This window comes from Pituophis catenifer, unplaced genomic scaffold (assembly GCF_029215685.1).
Source record: "Pituophis catenifer annectens isolate HBS135680 unplaced genomic scaffold, rPitCat1.0.hap2 SCAF_7, whole genome shotgun sequence".
Lineage (NCBI taxonomy): Eukaryota > Metazoa > Chordata > Lepidosauria > Squamata > Colubridae > Pituophis > Pituophis catenifer.
In genome coordinates, this window is record NW_027256887.1 from 5,542,723 (window position 1) to 5,565,092 (window position 22,370).

Genomic DNA, 22,370 nt, shown 5'->3' on the forward strand with positions numbered 1-22,370 from the left:
TCCTGTAACCAGGCAGACCAGCCCGAAAGGCTCTGACGAGCCTTAAATGGCTCTGGCGATCCAAGCTCTGATGATCCCAGCTTTGCCTGCTAATCAGGCAACGCAGCTGGGATCGCCAGAGCCATGTAAAAGGAAAAAAGTTTTCCCCCTCCAGCTTGCTTACCTTAGCTGCTAGTCGCAATGCTTGCCTTGCTTCGCTTGCCTGAATCCATTCCATCAGCAAGCCTCTCCCTGCCTGCAATCAAGCAGGCAGGGAGTTGTGGACTTCAACTCCCAGAATTCCTCAGCCAGCAAAGCAAAGCTGGCTGAGGAATTCTGGGAGTTGAAGTCTACAAGTCTTAAAGTTGCCAAGGTTGGAGCCCCCTGTTCTATTGGGTAAGTTTTCCCCTCTTTGGGAGCTTTAAAAAAAAATAGTTAATTGGGTTTTTTTTTTAAGTTGTTCTTTTTTAGACCTAGCCATTTAAAGTTTAGGAAGTTTTAAATTTAGTTTTCATATAAAAATAAAAATAAAATAAAATAAAATAATATTTGTTCAGATTTCTAAGATTTAGTGTGTTTCTGTAGTGTTTCACTCCAACTACACAAACACACAAAATCTCACAAAGCTGTATGTGGAATTTTGTGTGTGTAAAGTGTGAAAGTTGTTTTTTTGGGGGGGCTTTTTGTGGCTGTGTGAGGTTCCTGCTTGTTGCAGGGGCCATTTTGGGTCTAGCACAGCTGCTTTTACATTGTGGGTGAGCCAGTTGTGTTGTGTTGTGTGTGTGTAAAGTGTGAAAGTTGTTTTTATGGGCTTTTTGTGGCTGTGTGAGCTTTTCCTGCTTGTTGCAGGGGCCATTTTGGATCTAGCACGGCTGCTTTTACATTGTGGGTGAGCCAGTTGTGTTGTGTTGTGTGTGTGTGTAAAGTGTGAAAGTTGTTTTTATGGGCTTTTTGTGGCTGTGTGAGGTTCCTGCTTGTTGCAGGGGCCATTTTGGGTCTAGCACAGCTGCTTTTACATTGTGGGTGAGCCAGTTGATGTTTTTTAATTTTTATTTGGTGTGCATTGGAAGAGGGGTAGTCTTATACGGCGAGTATAGCCCAAACCCTATATTTTAACAGGAAAAGTCGGGGGTCGTCTTATACGCCCAGTTGTCTTATATGCCGGAAAATACGGTAAGAACAGTGTGTGTCAAAATTCTGTATATAAATATAAGGAAAGGCTCATATTAGTGGGTGCAGACTTTTAAAAAATGGTTGTACTGGTGAAATGAAATAACGGCCAGCCACATTTACTTATTTATTTAAATAGATTTTCAGTGACCATATTTGCTATTATTGCAATATTTGCTATTATAGCCTTGTGATCTTCTCATCCTTGTCATCTTATCTTTCTCATCTCCCTCGTCTTTCCTACTACGTTCACTTATTGGTATTATTATAATTTATCGTTCTCATCATTCCTATCACCCATCTCCTCCCACTTATGACTGCATGACTGTAACTTTGTTGCTTGTATCCTTACGATTATTTTGATCGTTTCCTAGCATGATTCAGTTGTTTACTTGTATCCCATGACTATCATTAAGTGTTGTACCTTATGATTTGTGACAAATGTATCTTGTCCTTTTATGTACACTGAGAGCGTATGCACCGAAGACAAATTCCTTGTGTGTCCAATCACACTTGGCCAATAAAGAATTCTAATTCTAATTTATCACTTGTTGTATCTTATGATTTATGATCGTATTTTAGGATTACGATCATGATTTATCACTTATTGCTTGCGTGTACATTGAGAGCTTGTGCACTGGAGACAAATTCCTTGTGTGTCCAATTACATTTGATCAATAAATTCTGTTCTGTTCAATTCTAGTCTCTATTCTGTCCTGTCCTGTCCTGTCCTACCCTATTCTATATTCTTTCCATTCTTCTATTGTATTCTGTTCTATATTACTCTACATTCTATATATTCTATATATTCTATATTCTATTCTGTTCCGTTCCGTTCCATTCCGTTCTGTTCTGTTCTGTTCCATTCCATTATGTTCTGTTCCATTCCACTCCATTCCATTCTTTCTATCCCATTCCATTCCATTCCATTCTATATTCTTCCATCCCATCCCATCCCATCCCATCCCATCCCATCCCATCCCATCCCATCCCATCCCATCCCATCCCATCCCATCCCATCCCATCCCATCCCATCCCATTCCTTTCTATTCCATTCCATTCGATTTCATTCTATTCCATTCCATTCCATTCCATTCCATTCCATTCCATTCCATTCTATTTTGATCGCTGAATACTCTAAATGTCATCACTCATTTTTGTGCAGTTATCAGTCTTCAAGTTTTGCCTTGCATATATTAATCCTCCTTGACAGGCAGATTGAAACTGCTCTACCCAGATAAATTTTGGATAGATTCTTCCTTTCGTAGTCTCCCTTGAGGCTTATCTGATAGTCTGTATTGTAAAATGAATTGACAGTTTATGTCACTAGTAAAGCTTCTGTGACGAAAAAAAAAAAAAAAAAGAACCGAAGAACTAAATATTCTGGATAATCCCCTAACTCTAAATTGTTTAGAGCAGCGGTCACCAACTGGTGGTCCATGGACCTCTGGTGGTCCGCGAGAAAATTTTGGTGGTCTGCAGAAAAATTATTTGCATTTTTTATATTGCACTAAATCAGGGGTCCTCAAACTATGGCCCTTGGGCCGGATACGTGCAATGAACGTTTGTATTGCTGCAGAGAGTCTTTCCCCTTCGGGGTCTTTTTGTGTGGGTCGGAGGGGGGCAGAAATTCTGACTCTGCGTCTGCTTCGACCTCCTGGTGCGGAGCTTTGGGCGAAGGCTGGAGGGAAGTGCCACTGGTGGCGAAGAGCCGGAGGGCCTCGTTCCAGTGGGACTGCATCATGGCCTGGAACTGGCTGACCATCTCAGCCCACTGAGCCTCCAGGTGCTGGTACCTGGCCTTGCACTCCCACAGGTCTTCCCTCTGCTTGGAAAGCCTATGCTCCTAGTCCTCAGTGAGGTGCTTCTGCTGAGCCTCCTTCTCGGTCAGATCCAATTTGAACTGAGCCAGCTGTTTTGCCAACTCTTTCCCATGGTGGCTGCTTAGCTCCAACAACTGGCCTGGTGGCTCAGCAGACTAAAAGCATTGTGATTAACACCAGCTGTCTGCAATTACTGTAAGTTCGAATCTCACCAGGCTCAAGGTTGACTCAGCCTTCCATCCTTTCTAAGGTAGATAAAATGAGGAGCCAGTTTGTGGGGGCAATAAGCTGACTTTGTATAAATATACAAAAGGATGAAGGCTATTGCTTAACGCATTGTAAGCCGCCTGAGTTTCCGGAGAAGGGCAGCATATAAATCAAATTTTTTTTTAAAAAAAACTGCTTCCTGTTGGGGCACTAAGGAGCCCGGACGGGCAGGCGAGGAGGGGCTGGGAGTGGAGGGGCAAGTAGAGGCCAGCGAGGCACCCCTCAACGTGAGTGACATCGAGTTGACCGCACCCACTCAGTCACATGACCACCTAGCCACACCCACCCAGCCAGTCATTGGGTAGATCATATTAGTGGTCCACGGGATTTAAAATTATGAATTTAGTGGTCCCTGAGGTCCAAAAGGTTGGGGACTCCTGGTTTAGAGATAACGAAGTTTTGAAGACGCGTTGAAAAGTGTAAGCTTTGGAAAGTTCGTTAGCTATTTGCCTAATCATGTAGGTGTTTTTCAGATTTTTAATAACTCTTTTCCTTTATAATTTTCCTTTATGTTTTTATACTTTATGTCCTCCAGCTTGCTTTTGAATGAACCGATTTTCCTTTTTAAAATGTCAACAGGAAACCTTTCAGATTTAGGAAGTAAACTATTCATTATCCAGGTATGTTCTTCATGGTTGTCACTGAGAATTTAGATCAGGGATGAGCAAGTTACAGGCTCCCAGTTATTCTTGATCTCCCCAAATCCCTCATCCATTGGCCTCAAGCTGCTGTGAATGAAATTTCAATGACATTTGAAGGATCAAGATTTATCTATCCCAGTTGAGAGCATTTTCCATTTCTGAGGATTTTGGTACTGGCAAAAAAAACATTGAGAACTGAAATTTGGCGAATCATTGAAACTTTATTGGGCGCGATTCGAAATGAATCAAAGGCTCACTTGGGTGTCTTAATTTTGCAGAATTTTGAAAATTCTGAATACTAGAAATGATTTTGTATTAGGAGCTGCATTTACTTGAGCTGGTACACAAGTGAGACACAACTGTGGAATGCATTTGTGATGGCCAGTTGGGTAATCCTTATTAACACCTGAACTTTGTAGAGAAGGTAACTGTCTGATTCGGTTCGGCAACCCAACAAGAGAAACACAGACTTCAGAGGATAATTAGAACTGCAGAAAAAATAATGGCTACCAACCTGCCTCCCATTGAGGACCTGTATACTGCACAAGTCAAAAAGAGGGCTGTGAAAATATTTACAGACTCCTCACATCCTGGACATAAACTGTTTCAACTCCTACCCTCAAAATGAAGCTATAGAGCACTGCACACCAGAACAACGAGACACAAGGACAGTTTTTTCCCAAACGCCATCACTCTGCTTAACAAATAATTCCCTCAACACTTTCAAACTATTCACTAAGTGTGCATTACTATTACTATTAGTCTTCTCATCGTTCCTATCGCCCATCTCCTCCCACTTATGACTGGATGACTGTAACTTTATTGTTTGTATCCTTAACGATTTATATCGATCGTTTCCTAGTATGATTTGATTGCTTATTTGCACCCTATGACTATCATTAAGTGTTGTACCTTATGATTCTTGACGAATGTATCTTCTCTTTTTATATACACCGAGAGCGTATGCACCAAAGACAAATTCCTTGTGTGTCCAATCACACTTGGCCAATAAAGAATTCTATTCTATTCTATTCTATTCTATTCTATTCTATTCTATTCTATTCTATTCTATTCTATTCTATTCTATTCTATTCTATTCTATTCTAGACTTTTTCTAGCCCATGTGTTTTAATAGTAAACAGTATTTGTGTAACACATAAGAGTATTTTCATGCCAAGCCATGATTTATTTTTACTGTAGTTTGCAAAATATATTGCAGCTGTTGTACTCACACGCTATGTCAAACAATAATCTGTGGTTCATAAACAAGAAGGAGTGTATAGAGTAAGGTAAGTCATAAGAACAACAAACAAGTATTTTGACCTAATACGATATAACAGCCTTTGATAGAGAAATCCTGATTATGATATCTAATAAAATAAGCTCCCCTTTTAATCAATCAATATGGTGGTTGGGATTCTGTTAATACCGAATGTCTATTAAATTGGAATGAGAGTTAGCAAATATTATTTACATATAGTGAAATGATAAATCAGATTTTGCACCTGTACAAAATGGGAACATAATGTAACATTAAGAGTGTTTTCGGGATTTTATCCAAACGAAGTTTTTTTTCCATTTCATCCAGCTCACTAAAGTAAGGTCTATTAAATCAAGAATTTAATACTGGTATTAAAGTGCTTGTATTGATAAAGTCTTGGTAGAAGGAAGGGAAGCAGGAAGCTTTCCATTGAAATGAACACAGAACAATTGGAAATAGGTGACTTTTGAGAGCTGTGATCTGTGTGCATGCGATTAGTGGGCTTATATTTTACTGAACTTCAGTATTTTATTTTATTTTATTTTATTTTGAATTTGTATACTGCCCTTCTCCCTGAGGACTCAGGGCGGTGAACAGCCAAGTAAAAACATCAAGTACAAATATTAAAATACAGTTAAAATATACATATATAAATTTGGCCCCATTAATTAAAAACAATAAACAAAACACTTAAAAACACTTAAAAAATTAGGCCAGCCCGGCTTGCTGGAAAAGGAAGGTTTTAAGGGCACGGCGGAAGGCACCGAGGTCTTGGATTCTCCTTATCTCTGGAGGCAATTGATTCCAGAGGGTAGGTGCCCCCACAGAGAAGGCCCTCCCCCTGGGGGTCACCAGCCTGCACTATTTGGCTGATGGCACCCCGAGGAGGCCCTCTCTGTGGGAGCACACAGGTCGATGGGAGATCGTCGGTGGCAGCAGGCGGTCTCGAAGATAGCTAGGCCCTATGCCATGGAGCGCTTTAAAGGTGATGACCAACACCTTGAAGCGCACCCGGAAGACCAGTATGGTTTTATCTGATTTTTGTTGGTCAGTGAAATGTCCTATTTTTATTGGGTTCACCACCCAAATTTTCTTGGACAAATGGGTAGCTTTATATATTGGATGGATGGATGGATTGAAAGATGGATGGATGGATGGATGGATGGTGGATGGGTGGATGGATGGAGAGAGGGAGGGATTGAGAGATGGATGGATGGATGGATGGATGGATGGATGGATGGAGAGAGAGGGATTGAGAGATGGATGGATGGATGGAAGGATGGTGGGTGGATGGATGGATGGATGATGGATGGGTGGATGGATGGAGAGAGGGAGGGATGGATGGATGGATGGATGGAAGGATGGTGGGTGGATGGAGAGAGAGAGGGATTCAGATATAAAATATTTTCATACACTAAGCTACTGTCTTCCTTGCAGTTATGATACAATGAAGCTTCAGAATATAATTACATCTTTAAAGTTTGTCCCAGGATATTTTTGGAACAAAGAATTAAATCTAGCAAAGCAATTTTAGGAATGTTTTCTCAGAATTGTTCCATTACAGTCAGCGATGCTTTACAGTTGCAATTTCTGCAAGTAGCTGGCAGATATTAAGATCCTTTCCTGCGTACATAAGTAAAACGCTGCAAATGAAATTACATCCTTAATTATATCCTTTTGTTTTTGGAAAGGTGGCTACCATCCAGTGAAAATTGGAGATCTTTTCAATGGTCGATATCACGTTATCAGAAAATTAGGATGGGGTCACTTCTCTACCGTCTGGCTATGCTGGGACATGCAGTAAGATATGTTCTTTCTCTTTGCGTCTTATTTTTATCATAGATAGAAAATGAAGGGATAGATAGATAGATAGATAGATAGATAGATAGATAGATAGATAGATTGATAGATTAGACAGACAGACAGAGAGACAGACTAGATAGATAGATAGATAGATAGATAGATAGATAAGATAGATAGACAGACAGACAGATAGATTAGATAGATAGGCAGATAGATAGACAGACAGATAGATAGATAGACAGATAGATTGATATAGACAAAGAGACACACTAGATAGATAAGATAGATAGATAGAGAGATAGATAGATAGATAAGATAGATAGATAGATAGATAGATAGATAGATAGATGATAGATAGATAGATAGATAGATAGATAGATAGATAGATAGATAGATGCATGCATGCATGCATGCATGCATGCATAGATACAGATGGACAGATAGGATAGCCTAACACACACACAGACAGAGCAATATATGTATAATGTGTCCTGTGCAACCTGCTGAATGTAGCAATTTATATGTTTATTAATGCTGCCTAATCAAACATACATTATATTGAAATCTCTTCCCCTAAGAAATGATCGATATAGTATTGAGCGAATGTGGTTTAAGAGGAAGTGAATCTGTTTTTACAGAAGTCAGGCCCAGGATGTAATTATCCTTCCGATCTGGTTTGCTAAAAATATTATCTCAAATCCTATTAGTTAAAGGTTATTATTGAAGACAAAGTACCGGCTGTCCTTTAGCCATCTGAATCATATTGCTGAAATGTTGTTAGCATTAGGAATGAAGGCGAATATACCCCACCCTGGATAATGTTGCAGGATCCAATCTGGGTCGATGCAATATTTCGGACTTATGCTGGAGCCTATCCAGGGAATTTCTCTCTACTGGAATGTAGAGACAAGTTCCCACATTCCAGTAAAGAGAACTTCCCTAAAAAATGGGCTCCAGCACAAGTCCGAAAGCTCGGATGACTAAATCTCTGGTCCCAGGAACTAATCCAGATTGGGTGTCAACCCCTGAAGTGAACCTGGTTGGTGCCATCTTGAAAGTTTCAGGGTTGCCACACAACAGTGGGAGGGGGGAAATAGTTAGATGGGGTTTTGTAGCCAAAACAATAAAGCTTTCCTGTGGGAACCAAGGTCATTCTCACAGGTGACTGGGCCAGAGGAGGAGTGAAGTAACCAAGCAACCGGCCAGCTCCTGGATTGGACAGCTTGATCAGTGACTTGGAGGGAAAGAGGAAACTTTTACTTTTAATTAGGTGAAAGCCACGGGAACTTTTAGAGTCGGCTTTCACCAGTCGTGCCAATATGATGTATGCAATAAAACTATATAGCGTTGATAGTTTTTCTTTTTAACTATTATTTTAAAGGGGGAAACGGTTTGTCGCCATGAAAGTTGTCAAGAGCGCTCAACATTATACGGAGACAGCCTTGGATGAAATAAAATTGCTGAAATGTGTAAGTATCGCCACAACTTTCCATTCAATGAATTGTGTTTCTACAGACACAGGTAATTTTTACGACTCATTTAGGAATAAGGAACACCGTTCTAAAGCTACAAGGCCTTTTCAAACCGGCATTGCTTTTAAAATAAATGTTGGTGCTGTTAAAATATAATGCATTTTAAATATAACGTGTGGGTGCGCTTAATTCAAAACGTACATGATGGGGGTTTTTTTCTCTTTGTTTTTAGGTTCGTGAAAGTGATCCCAATGATCCGAATAAAGATATGGTGGTCCAATTAATTGACGACTTTAAAATTTCCGGCATGAATGGCATACGTATCTTTTCTATCTATTTTTCTTTTCAAGCCTCATTAAAGATGGTTCACGCTCTTCAGAATATTATATTTATTGTTAGTGGATCAGTTCTTTTAAAAATGAATCATTATAGTATGAAACACTATAGAAATAATGATTTTTTAATAAAGTGTAGGGATCACCTCAGTTATTCAGATATTTCATCTAGTCCTATTTATTTTTCAGCGCTCACCTCAATTGTCTTACAAAGCTCTAAATTGGCGTTTTAATGCTTTTAAAAATATGACAAATAGCTTTTGTAATAATTCGAATAGTTTTGTATTTTTGGAAATAAGATCTTAAAATTCAGGTTAAGGTTTATACGGGACTTATCTTACCATATTTTCTTAAAATATCGACCACATAAGTTTTCATGTTCTAAACTAAATGTCCTTAAGTACTGTAAATACAGCTATCAAGATACATTACGATATACAATACTTATTTTACAATATTTAATTTGTATAATATAATATTTATTTCTGCACGTTTGTCTATTTTTATAACTATGGGAATGTGTCTATTTTCATAGTGTCGGCTTTGACAGTCAAACAAACGATACATCATCACTAAATAAAACTCCAGCTGATTCTATGATGGATCTATGTTACATTATAATTCTAATTAGTTATAAGGTGTTGTTGCTACAGGAACAATTTACATTCTTTTGACTTATACTAGACTGAAAATTCCTTTTGCTGTTGCCTAAGATGTTGTCATAGAGATATTTTGCATAAACTGTGAGGTTTATTTTTTTTTCCTCTTTTTTTATTACAGCATTATTATTTAATGAAATTAATTTATAGCTCTGCTCATATTTTCTTTTCTCCCCCGTTCAATTGTGACTGATTCTCAGGGACTCCCTGGACAAGTCCTTTCAGTTTTCTTGTCAAGGTTTTTCTCAAGTGGTTTGCCATTGCCTCCTTCCTAGGGCTGAGAGAGAATGACTGGCCCAGGCTCACTCAGCTGGCTGTATGCCTAAAACGGGACTAGAACTCAGAGTCTCCTGGTTTCTAGTGTGAAGAATTAACTACTGCACCAAACTGGTTTTCATGCTCATATTTATCAGCCTGTAAATCAAGGGTTTCAGACTCAAGGCCCGCGGGGTGCTTAGATCTGGCCTGTGGGCCCACCCTGGAAACAGCAAAGGACCGGCCTGTGATGCCTCTGCCAGCGAAAACAGAGCCCGGGGCCCGCCCAAACTCCATTTTCACTGGCAAAGAGATGAAGGAGGACGTTGCAGCTGAAAACGGAGCCCGGGCGGGCCTCACACAGCATCCCCGAGGTCCGTATTTGCTGGCAGAGGGCTGCAGGAGGCTGTCGCGGTCAAAAATGGAGTCCGGGCAGGCCCCGCACGGCCTCCTTGAGCTCCATTTTTACTGGCAGAGGGCTGCAGGTGGCCGTTGCAGCTGAAAACGGACCCTCGATGAGTGACATCGAGCTGGCCACACACCCCGAGGTCAAACCCAACCCTGATACGGCCCTCAATGAAATCGAGTTTGACACCCCTGCCGTAAATGGTCAGCATATTTAATTTTGATGGTCTAGGATTGTGCAGTTCTTCCTTTATGTAATACATTGCAGAAGAGTCCATTCCATCCTTTCATTTCAGCAGAATTCACCTTTGTAAACATCGTTGTGCGCCAATAAAAATCACTTGCCGTTTACCCTTAATGGAAACACAGATGTCTGTATGGTTTTTGAAGTACTTGGACATCACCTTTTAAAATGGATAATTAAGTCCAGCTATCAGGGCCTTCCGATCCATTGTGTGAAAAGTATAATACAGCAGGTAAGATTCCAGTATTCATATATCATTAATTCAGGTATGAATATGTCATTGTCTGGCAAAACTCGTAGAAATTGTATTTTTAGATATTTTAGTCCTCTTCCCCCCCCCCCCGCCAAAGTATTTATTATTTATTTATTTATTTATTTATTTATTTATTTATTTATTTATTTATTTATTTATTTATTTATTGGTTCGATTTATATGCCGCCCTTCTCCAGAGACTCAGGGCGGCTTACAATGCGTTAAGCAATAGCCTTCATACTTTTGTATATACCTGCTTAGTAGGGCTTTCGCCCCCCCCCCCCCAAAGCGGTGTTCTTTTTTAAACAAAGTTAGCTTATTGCCCCCACAAACCGGGTCCTCATTTTACCTACCTCGAAAGGATGGAAGGCTGAGTCAACCTTGAGCCTGCTGAGATTTGAACTTGCAGTAATTGCAGGCAGCTGGTGTTACTTAACAGCACTTTAGTCTGCTGCGCCACCAAGGCTTTAACTATTCGTAGCGTTAAGGAGAACTCTGTCCAGTAATTCGTCATAAGAGCGCAGTTGCCTTCCGCCGTGCCCTTAAAACTTTCTTTTTTCAGCAAGCCGGGCTGGCTTAATATATTTTTAAAATATTTTTAATTGGTTTATTTTAAATTGGGGCCAAATTAATATATATCTTTTTAATTGTTTTTAATGTTTGCATTGTATGTTTTTTATCTGGCTGTACACCGCCCTGAGTCCCTCGGGAGAAGGTATGGTATATAAATTCGAAATAAAATAAATAAAATAAAATAAAATAAATAAAGTTATGAAACACTAAGTTAACACTTTGGAAATAAGAATATCTGAAGAGTTCCAGTTTAAAAAAATTAGTTACTGACATTCTCAATTGCACAAAAACGGCATTTTTACAACCTGTAGCAGTAGGTGAAATGACATTGTGCTTGTCTCAGCCAGTCTTCTATAGCAGGGTCCCCAATCCCCAGTCCGTGGACTGGGACTGGGCTGTGGCATGCCAGAAATTGGGCTGCGCAAAAAAGCAAAGACCCATCCACGGGATGTAGGCAGCACGTGAAATCACGCCCCCTCCTGGCCGTGGAAAAATCTCTCTCCACGGAACCGGTCCCTGGTGCTCCAAAGGTTGGGAGCCGCTGTTATTTGGCACTTAATACAGGTAGTCCTAGATCTTATCTCTGATGGCTTACGACCTAAAGATCCATCGTCAAACCCCTTCAATGGTCATGTGACTGAACTTCAGACACTCGCAACAGCAGTTTTCCCCACTTATGACCGTTGTAGCATCCCCCATGGTCACGTAATCAAAGTTCAGACGCTTAACAACTGGCTCATATTTATGACGGTTGCAGCATCCTGGGGTCACGTGATCTCCCTTTGCGACCTTCTTAATGAGCAAAGTCAACGGGGGGAAGCCAGATTCACTTAACAATGTTACGTTCCTAACTTAACAGCTGCAGGGATTCACTTAACCATGGTGGGAAGAAAAGTCGTAAAATCAGGCTTAACAAACGTCTCACTTAGCAACAGGCGTTTGCTCCATTGCGGTCGTAAGTCGAGGTCTACCTGCACAGTGTAACTTTCGGAACTTCTTATGTCGCCATGCTCGTAATATACTGAGGTTAAGCAACATCTGGAGGGCTGTGAATAATTCCTCTTGGTGCTAAAATGTTAAATCCTGACCAGCGTCCTTGTTTTTTGATGGTAATGCAATTATTCTCCGTCTGAATATTTTGCAATCAGGTATTGCAGGGTTTAGATTACCTTCACAGCAAATGTAAGATCATTCATACGGATATCAAACCAGAAAACATCTTGATGTGTGTAGATGACACCTACGTGCGGAGAATGGCGGCGGAAGCGACCGAGTGGCAGAAAGCGGGGGCGCCTCCTCCCTCTGGCTCAGCAGGTAGCAGCGTTTAAAATTTGTATTTTCCGCCAACGAGACAATGCGGGCTTTAATAACACCGAGTCAATTTTACTTAATGGGAACAATATGTTTAAATGCGCTGAATTGGAAGGGTTAAATTTTCAATCGCTTTGCAATAGGAAAAGAACAAAAGCGTGTTTCCCCCAAAATAAGACTGGGTCTTATACAGTGGTGAAATCCAAATTTTTTTACTACCGGTTCTGTGGGTGTGGCTTGGTGGGCGTGGTGTGGTTTGGTGGGCGTGACAGGGGAAGGATGCTGCAAAATCTCCATTCCCACCCTACTCCAGGGGAAGATACTGCAAAATCTCCATTCCCACCCCAATCCAGGGGAAGGATACTGCAAAATCCCCATTCCCACCCCACTCTGGGCCCAGCCAGAGGTGGTATTTGCCAGTTCTCTGAACTACTCAAAATTTCCGCTACTGGTTCTCCGAACTGCTCAAAATTTCCGCTACCGGTTCTCCAGAACCTGTCAGAACCTGCTGGATTTCACCCCGGTCTTATATCGACTCAGCCTTCCATCCTTTCTAAGGTGGGTAAAATGAGGACCCGGTTTGTGGGGGCAATAAGCTGACTTTGTATAAAATATACAAAAGTATGAAGGCTATTGCTTAATGCATTGTAAGCCGCCCTGAGTCTCCGGAGAAGGGCGGCATATAAAAATAAATTAAAAAAAATAAAATAAATAATATATTATATGCCGCCCTTCTCCGAAGACTCAGGGCGGCTTACAATGCGTTAAGCAATAGCCTTCATACTTTTGTATATTTATACAAAGTCAGCTTATTGCCCCCACAAACTGGGTCCTCAATTTACCTACCTTAGAAAGGATGGAAGGCTGAGTCAACCTTGAGCCTGGTGAGAGGCCCCTGGTGGCTCAGCAGATTTATATTAATTTTTAATCATTATATTAATATAATCATTAATCATTATATTAATTTTAAAGATGCATTAGGGCTTATTTTCTGGTTAGGTCTTATTTTGGGGGAACGCCTCCGTCTGCTGACAATCTAAACTGGGGCTTATTTTTGGGGTAGGGCTTATATTACGAGCCATCCTGAAAAATCAAGCTAGGACTTATTTTCTGGTTGGCTCTTATTTTCGGGGAAACGGTGTAACACACACACACACACACACACACACACACACACACACACACACACAACTTTACCCTTGTGGTAGCTAAAGAAAGCTTAATTATATATTTTTTTTCGTTGCACTGGGTTCTTCCTAATATGCCAGCTCGCCTTGGCTTTTTATTCAAAAGCTGATGTAAAGGTCAGGAAATGAAGTATTCAAGTCATTTCTTGAGGGAGTAACCAAACATAAAGGATTCAAATTATTTTTAGTTCAGGGAAAGAAGCAGCCCGATTGAAAATACAGAATAAAAATACGGGGTCGGTGAAGCAGATAAAGTCACGGTTATCAAGGCAAAACCAAAGAACTGTATTTCAGACCTGAAGCTCGGTTGACGGTTTTAAAAGGTACCATGTTTCTCCGAAAATAAGACCGGGTCTTATAGTAATTTTTGCTCCAAAAGACGCATTAGGGCTTATTTTCTGGTTAGGTCTTATTTTGGGGAAAATACGGTACTAAATGCATCCATCTGTCTGACAATCTTAACTGGGGCTTATTTTGGGGGTGGGTGGGCTTATATTATGAGCATCCTGAAAAATCATGCTAGGACTTATTTTCCAGTTGGGTCTTATTTTTGGGGAAACAGGGTAATTGGGAGCCCTGAGCCTCTTGACCAGGAGTAGCGAGGCTCATTTATAAAATGGGTTTTCAGTAAATTTCAGCGGATAGATTCTGCTAGAAATGGTGTGAGCTAAAGAAGTGATTTTGTCAAGCAAAGGAATTTTATAGGATCTACGAAGGTTTATCTCCCAACCCCCGGGCAAAGGAGTAGGAATGGAAGGAGAAGAGCAAAATAAATAAATAAAATAGAATTGGAGTTAAATCATTTTAGAAGCATAAAAGATAACGCTTTGAACCGGGAAGGCATTTGACTTCGAGCAGGGATGAGCAATCCATGGTCTTGAAAGTCGGCCCCCCTCTATTGTAGCTCTAGGGCAGGGATGAGGAACTATGGCCCTTTTGTGACTTGTGGACTTCAACTCCCAGAATTCCCAAAGGAATTGGTTGGAAGCAGGAGGCAATTCCAGTTTCATTTGGGAAAGGTATAGAAATCTCTCTTGTCCCATAATAATGTTGTCATCCTGGGAACGGACGTCTTTCGTGAAGCCTATCTCCTCGAGTCAGTTCCAGTCTTCTAGATTTTTCTGGAAGGAGACCAAAGCTCAGTGGAACAGTCTGGCTTGGATTGTGGATTGTGGCTTGGGTAGGAACATGAGTTCCTACCCAAGCAAAATCGATGGGTGAATGACAGAGCTCTCGTTTTGAGAGAACCAGCGAAAACGTTTCCAGACAATGAAGACAAACGTTTTTGAACATGCTCGGTTGGCTTAGACTAGGGACAACTTTGGCAACTTTAAGATATGTGGAGTTCAATTCCCAGAATTCCCCAGCTAGCCATGCCTTCCCCTCAATAGAGTAGAGTAGGGGAGCCAAGGGGAGTGAGGAGGGGGCAAAGAGAGAAGAGAAGAGCAGAACAGAACAAAACAAAATAGCATAGAATAGCATAGAATAAGAATAGAATAGAATAAAACAGAACAGCATAGAACAAACAACTGTAGAATAAAATAGCATAGCATAGCATAGCATAGCATAGCATAAGAATAGAATAAGAATAGAATAGAATAGAATAGAATAGAATAGAATAAAACAACAGCATAGAACAGATAAATGTCGAATAGAATAAGAATAGAATAGAATAGAGATAAATGTCGAATAGAATAAGAATAGAAGAGATAAATACAGAATAGAATAGTGATGAATGTAGAATAGAATAAGAATGGAATGGAATGGAATGGAATGGAATGGAATGGAATGGAATGGAAAAGGATGGAATGGGATAGGATTAGGAATAGAATAGAATAGAATAGAATAGAATAGAATAGAATAGAATAGAATAGAATAGAATAGAGATAAATGTAGAATAGAATAAGAATGGAATGGAACGGAACGGAACGGAACGGAACGGAACGGAACGGAACAGAACGGAATGGAATAATAGAATAGAACAGAACAGAACAGAACAGAACAGAACAGAACAGAACAGAATAGAATTCTGTATTGACCAAGTGCATTTGGACACACAAGGGATTTGTCTCTGACGGAGTCTTATATCCATTGTTTTTTTTTTAAATATACACTTGAGTATTCATAACTGTGACTCTGGCTGTCTCTTATTTTATTTTTCAGTGAGTACTGCCCCACAACAAAAGCCTGTAAGTACTGTTACATTATTGTTATTTAGATATCTGATTCTTTTGTTTGGATGGTTAAAAGATAAAAAAAAAACCTTTTAAATTTCATTTATGAATCTTTATCTGACGACGAGTCTTTTTTGCATAACATTCATCACGCATTATATTTGCCACTGGATTTTAAAACACGTAATGCCACTTAGGTTAAATAAAACTACTAAGTACAGGTAGTCCTCAACTTACGACCTCAAATGAGCCCAGAATTTCTGTTGCTAAGGGAGAGAGTGTTAGAACTGAGTTTTGCCTCATTTTACGACATTTCTGGCCACGTTTATTAAGTGAATATTAAGATCATAAAATGACGCCAAATTCACTTTAAAAAAACATCTTAACTTAGTAACATAAATTTTGGGCTCAATTGTGGTCGAAAATCTGGGACTTACCTGTAGCTAACTCCTTTCTGGTATTACGGTGTAGACTACATTCCTGCCTGCAGCTAAGCATTAAAATGTCATTCACCCAAAAATAGCTATGAAACGTATTTTCCTTCGAAGATCGTATTTCCATAATTCATGACAAATGGCTTGTGAAGCATCGGAAAATTTCAACCACCGTTGGTGAGAAGAGAAGGGATCTCACTAAGTTAGCAAGCTTTTTTTTTAATAAAGACTGGGTCAGGAATTTTATAGCAGTTGCTTTTATTGTGTTTATTTCTGCATAGAAATATACCGTGCTCTGCATCATTTCCCCCCTTTTAATCCTCAACGTTGACTTCAGTCCGATGTTTAGCAGTCTTTCTTCAGCTTTATACTTTTGTCAATTTATACCAATGAGTCACTGAAGCAGTCGGCGTGAGCTTAAATGGACTCCAGAGGATGGTAGAGGACAGGAAGGCCTGGAGGAACATTATCCATGGGGGTTGCGATAAGTCGGACACGACTTCGCAACTAACAACAACCCAATGCTCACAAAAGAATGAAAGCTGGTAGCATTTTAGAAAGGATCATTTAAACACCGCAATAAATTTAGTAGCTGCATTTATAGTGGGAAATTCAAGACAAGGTCCAGTATTTGAGGGGCTGACACAAAGAGACCCATTTTCCAAAGCATCAGAGGGCAGGACAAGAAACAATGGGTGGAAACTAATCAAGGAGAGGAGCAACCTGGTATTAAAGAGAAACTTCCTAACAGTGAGGACAATTAACCAGTGGAACAGCTTGCCACCAGACATTGTAGGTGCTCCATCATCACCGGAGGTTTTTTAAGAAGAGACTGGAGAGTCACTTATCTGAAATGGTATAGGTTCTCCTGTTTAAGCAGGGGGTTGGATTAGAAGACCTCCAAGGTCCCTTCCGGCTCTATTCTATTCTACACCAGCTATTATGATACGGAGCTATCCATGATGCATTTCTTAAAATGCATGGGAAAAAAGCAGATTGAAACGCCATTCAATCTTTTGATGGCTGGACAGTGTAGTTTGGTACATTCCAGCTGGCCCATTCCAAAACAAAAATTAACCTTTGACTGGGAAATGGGTACATTTTAAAGGAAAGATTCCATATTAAGTCATAATGGAGAGCAGCTACCCAAGAGCCTCAAAACAGAATTTGGGAAGGGGAGGGGGGGATATCTTCTTCTGCATTGCCATACTGCAGATTTATTTTATTTTAATTCGATTTATATTTTTATTTTATTTTATATCTTTATGTTATTTGATTGATTTTATTTGTATCCTCCCTTTATTGGTTTTACAAATAACTCAAGGTGGCAAACACACACAATGCAGGTAGCCCTCGACTTACAACCGCTCATTTAGTGACTATTCAAAGTTACAACCGCCCTGAAAAAAGTGACTCCTTTTTTGTGTGAAAAAGTGTTTTTCACACTTATGACCGTTGCAGCCATCCCCCACCGTCGCGTGATCAAAATTCGGACGCTTGGCAACTGGTTCATATTTATGACGGTCGCAGTGTCCCAGGGTCACGTAATCCCCTTTTGTGACCTTCTGACAAGCAAAAGTTAGTGGGGAAGCCAAATTCACTTAACAATCGTATTGCTAACTTAACAGCTGCGGTGATTCACTTAACAACCATAGCAAGAAAAGTCGTAAAAAGGGTCAAAACTCACTTAACAAATGTCTCGCTTAGCAACAGACATTTTGGACTCTATTGTGGGTCGTAAGGCGAGGACTACCTGTATACCTTCCTTTTATTTTCCCCGCAACAACCAAAGTCTCTCTTTCACAGCTAAGGTGGGACTAGAACTCCTGATTTTTAGGCCAGCACCTTAATTACTACACCCACCTAGAATTCCCATGGATAGGTTACTTATCTGTAGAACGCTATTTTTATCGAGCCAGATTTTTTGCAGATGATTTGGAAAAATAGCCCCCCAAAAAAGTGGATTTAAGCTGGTTGATAGCAGATAGATGATTGTGTAGCACAGGGGTGTCAAACTCAAGGCCCGTGGGCCAGAACTGGCCCATGGAGTGCTTAGATGTGGCCCGTAGGACCGCCCTGGAAACAGCAAAGTACCAGCCTGCGGTGCCTCTCCCAGTGAAAACGGAGCTGGGGAGCCCGTTTTTGCTGGCAGAGCGCTCGGGCCGCCACAGGCTCCCCTGACATGAGTGACATCGAGCTGGCCACGCCCAGTAGTGGGTTCCTCTTACCTTCACTAAAGGTTCAGAACTCGTTTTGTGCGCGGCCCTTCTGTGCACGCGCAGAAAGTCTGTGATGACGTCTAGGAGGGTGGGCGGAGCCTCCCGCCATTGCCAGTTTGCCCGAACCAGGTCGAACCGGTAGAAACCGATCACTGGCCACGCCCACCCTGCAACTCCCACCCCCGGAGTGTACTATAGTACGGTTGTTGTTTTTAATTCCACCAAGATAAGAGAATTTGTATCTGAAAATTAGATTTCTAGGAGTCCCAACGATTTCCTACAGTAAGCGGCAACGGGTTTTATCATCACATCAATGTACGCAATATTGGTAGATCAACACCACCGAATAAATTAATCATGTCGTGTAATCCCAAGCGAATCTGAGGTTTTCTTTTCCCCCAACAGATTGGAAAGATATCTAAAAATAAAAAGAAGAAACTAAAAAAAAAGCAAAAGAGGCAGGCTGAGCTCCTAGAAAAGCGTTTGCAGGAAATCGAAGAACTGGAACGGGAAGCTGAAAGGAAAAAAACGGAAGAAAACGTCACCTCTACTATACCATCCAACGAACAAGAGGACGGGTACCATCCCGAAGTTAAACTAAAAAGTGTAGAATTAGAAGAAGTGGCAGATGAAGAACCTGGGAACGAAGATGGTGAGTTAGTTCGTTAATTTATTGAATTTATTTTGCTGCCCAACTCATAGACATAAGTCTCAGGGACTGTATGTACACAGGTAGTCCTCAACTTATAGCCATTCATTTAGTGACCGTTCGAAGTTTGCCCCGGAAAATTGATTTATGGCCATTTTTCACAGTAACGAGCATTCCTAGGGTCACATGGTTGAAAATTCAGATACTTGGCAACTGGTTCATACTTATGACGGTCGCAGTGTCCCGGAGTCATTCGATCCTCTTTTGTGACCTTCTGCTGAGCAAAGTCAGCGGGGAAGCCGGATTCACTTAACAACCGTGTTACTTAACGGTCGCAGTGATTCACCTTAACAACCGTGGCGAGAAAAGTCGTCAAATGGGGCAAAACTCGTCGAACAGCTGTTCTCGCTCAGCAACAGAAAATTTAGGGCTGAATCGTGGTCGCAAGTCGAGGACTACCTGTATGCTTCACTTCACCTTGAAAGTTAGCATTTTAAAAGATGTTTTTACCTCATGTCCTTTGTATCCCTCAGGAGAAACGGAAGACCAAGACGAGAAAGAAGACACCGAAAAAGAAAACACGGAGAAAGATGACGATCTGGAACAAGAATTAGCCAATTCAGAGTCCACGGATCCCACTTGGATAGAATCTCCCAAAACCAACGGCCACATTATCGATGGTCCTTTCTCCCTGGAAGACCAGATTGAGGAGGAGGAGGAAGATGAGGAGGATAGCCCCAGTGCCGAGCAATATAATCTCGACGAGCCAAACGCCAAAAGCGAGTACAGTTACAGTAGCTCTTACGAACAATTTAACGGCGAATTGCTGAACGGACGTCATAACATTCCGGAATCACAATACGATGAATTTTCATCTCCGGTGTATCCCGGAGCTTTAGATTCCGTCGCTTGTGGTTCGGTGGTTTCTGAAGAATCGACGGTAACCGAAAGAGAAGAAAGCACTCCATCCCACGATCGGAGCAGGACGGTTTCGGCATCCAGTACGGGAGACTTGCCAAAAAGTAAGCATTTTCGTTACCGTAACGTTACGCGATTGAGGTCTGTTTTAGAAACTCCTTAAGTGAAGATGCTGCTTCTACCCTGTGGAGTCCTTGGTGTTATCTGAGCTTGGTTGTTTTCTTGGAAACGTTCCATTACCCGACTAGGTAACATTATTAGTACTAAAAGGAGTAGGGTTTGTGGAAAGGAGGAGGAGGAGGAGGACTGTGGGGTCCTTGGTGGTCTCTGAGCTTGGTTGTTTTCTTGCAGACATTTCATTACCCAACTAGGTAACATCATCAGTGCTAGTCAGGCCTAGAAGGCCTCCAAGGTCCCTTCCAGATCTGTTACTCTGTTACTCTGCTGGTCCACACTCTGGAAAAAGAGTGTGAAGGAATGTGGATACACGTAGCTTACTGATAAGGATTCTTGGCAAGCTACGGAAAGTCTGATAGTCCAGAAATGAGAGCTCAGCTGGTAAATAAAAAAACGCAGTGACATTCTGAGACCTGCTTTAGACCACTGCTAAGTAGGTAGCACTGGCAGCCCTGATGATGTTATCTAGTTGGGTCATGAAACGTCTGCAAGAAAACAACCAAGCTCAGAGACCACCAAGGACCCCTCAGTTCAACCCTGAGCTAACAAATATTCTCCTTTTTCTACACTTTCCGTTTGGAATCTCGAATCTGCCTAATGCTGAGACGGTAACCATGTTTTCAGAATAAACCTTGATTTAGATTTGTCCTCAGCTGTGCATAGGCGTGGATACCTGTCTACGCTGTGCGGGGGTGGATGAGTAAGTACGGGTTGCAGATGGTTGCAAACCGGCGGGACGTGCTCATCTCCCAAATCAACGACTCCACGTTGTGTAGAAAGGCGCGCCCTGCGTGCTGATTGATTGATCCGACTTCCTTCTTGTTTGCGCTCCCGCTAGCCAGAGAGTTAACATTTGCAGAAGTGTAAATGCAACCTGTCTCTGAATGACAGACACATATTTTCCCTGATGTGCAGGGCAAACTAGGGCTTAATGTGAAAAGAAAAAAAAAATAGAAATATGGCAATATTAATCAGATTTGGGTGGTTCACGCTGCAGAATGCTTCGTTTGCTATCATTTGATGCGGTATACTCGGGTGGGCTTCAAAAATCTCTGCCCGGTTGCTGAGTGGGGGTGGCCACGGTGGGCGTGGCCATGTCGGCCTCCTGCACCACGGCGGGGGCGGCAGTGTTTTTGCCCTCCCTGGGCTCCAACGGCTTTCCTCGAGCCTCTGGGAGAGCGAAAATGGCCTCCAGAGGCCCTCTGGAGGCTGGAAACAGGCTCATTTCCGGCCTTCCTGAACTTCCGGTAGGCCCATTTTTTGCCCTCCCCAAGACTCCGTGCGTGCCCGGCACTTACCTGCATCCAAAACGGACTGTGTGGGGACTCCGGGGAGGGGAGGGGTGGGCGGGGGCCAGCCAGGAGTGGGATTTGGGGGTTCTCCGAACTCCACAGAATCTTAGCTAGAGGTTCTCCCGAACCCCCAGCAGCCAATCCCTGGGTATACTTTTTTTGTATCAAAACATTGCTTTTGGGTGGAAGTGAAAACTGTATAATGACTATACAGGGTACCTGAAATGCCTTTCTGTCTGTGTGCAACTAGTGCTCAACTTACAATCATTTTGTTTTAGGGACCGTTTGAAAGTTACAATGGCACAGAAAAAAAGTGACTTACGACCGTTTTCACATCCGTGCTTTTTCAGGAAGCAACTGGACTTTCTTGTTTTCCCTTTTTCTTTTGAAGACGTTTCGCTTCTCATCCAAGAAGCTTCTTCAGCTCTGACAGGATAGTGGGGAATGGAAGGATTTATACTCCTTGCAGACGGCTGGTCATTTGCGTCCTTTTAGAGGGTCGTTGAAGCAACTTGGAGGTTTCTCTGTGTCTTCAGGGTCACCTGAGTGGTGCAAATGGTTCCTGTAGTTTCAATTTTTTCCCCCCTTTGGAAATCCATTCCTACTCCCACACCATTCAGAGGGTGTTCATCCCAAATTGTATAGCTAAAAGTCTGTAGAGATTCTCAGTCATCCACGTCATGGTTGTCCCAAAGGTGCTTTTTCAGGAGGCAACTGGACTTTCTCGTTTTTTCTTTTTTTGAAGATGTTTCGCTTCTCATCCCAGAAGCTTCTTCAGCTCTGACAGGATGGTGGGAAATGGAAGGATTTATATTCCTTGCAGACAGCTGGAACAATTGCAGACTCCAGGAACCATTTGCACTACTCAG

At 41.5% G+C, this 22,370-nt stretch overlaps 1 protein-coding gene across 5 annotated transcripts in view; it reads left to right on the forward strand.

Moving 5' to 3' along the window:
* Positions 1 to 22,370, forward strand: part of SRPK2 (SRSF protein kinase 2) — a 142,398-nt gene that overhangs the window by 93,890 nt on the left and 26,138 nt on the right. For all 5 annotated transcript variants that reach the window (XM_070947977.1, XM_070947978.1, XM_070947979.1 and 2 more), the window contains exons 4-11: positions 6,833 to 6,941; positions 8,326 to 8,413; positions 8,649 to 8,736; positions 10,440 to 10,546; positions 12,289 to 12,454; positions 15,802 to 15,827; positions 18,871 to 19,117; positions 19,648 to 20,136. In XM_070947977.1, the coding sequence (XP_070804078.1) occupies positions 6,833 to 6,941; positions 8,326 to 8,413; positions 8,649 to 8,736; positions 10,440 to 10,546; positions 12,289 to 12,454; positions 15,802 to 15,827; positions 18,871 to 19,117; positions 19,648 to 20,136 (1,320 nt within the window). The remainder of the gene's footprint in view (positions 1 to 6,832; positions 6,942 to 8,325; positions 8,414 to 8,648; positions 8,737 to 10,439; positions 10,547 to 12,288; positions 12,455 to 15,801; positions 15,828 to 18,870; positions 19,118 to 19,647; positions 20,137 to 22,370) is intronic.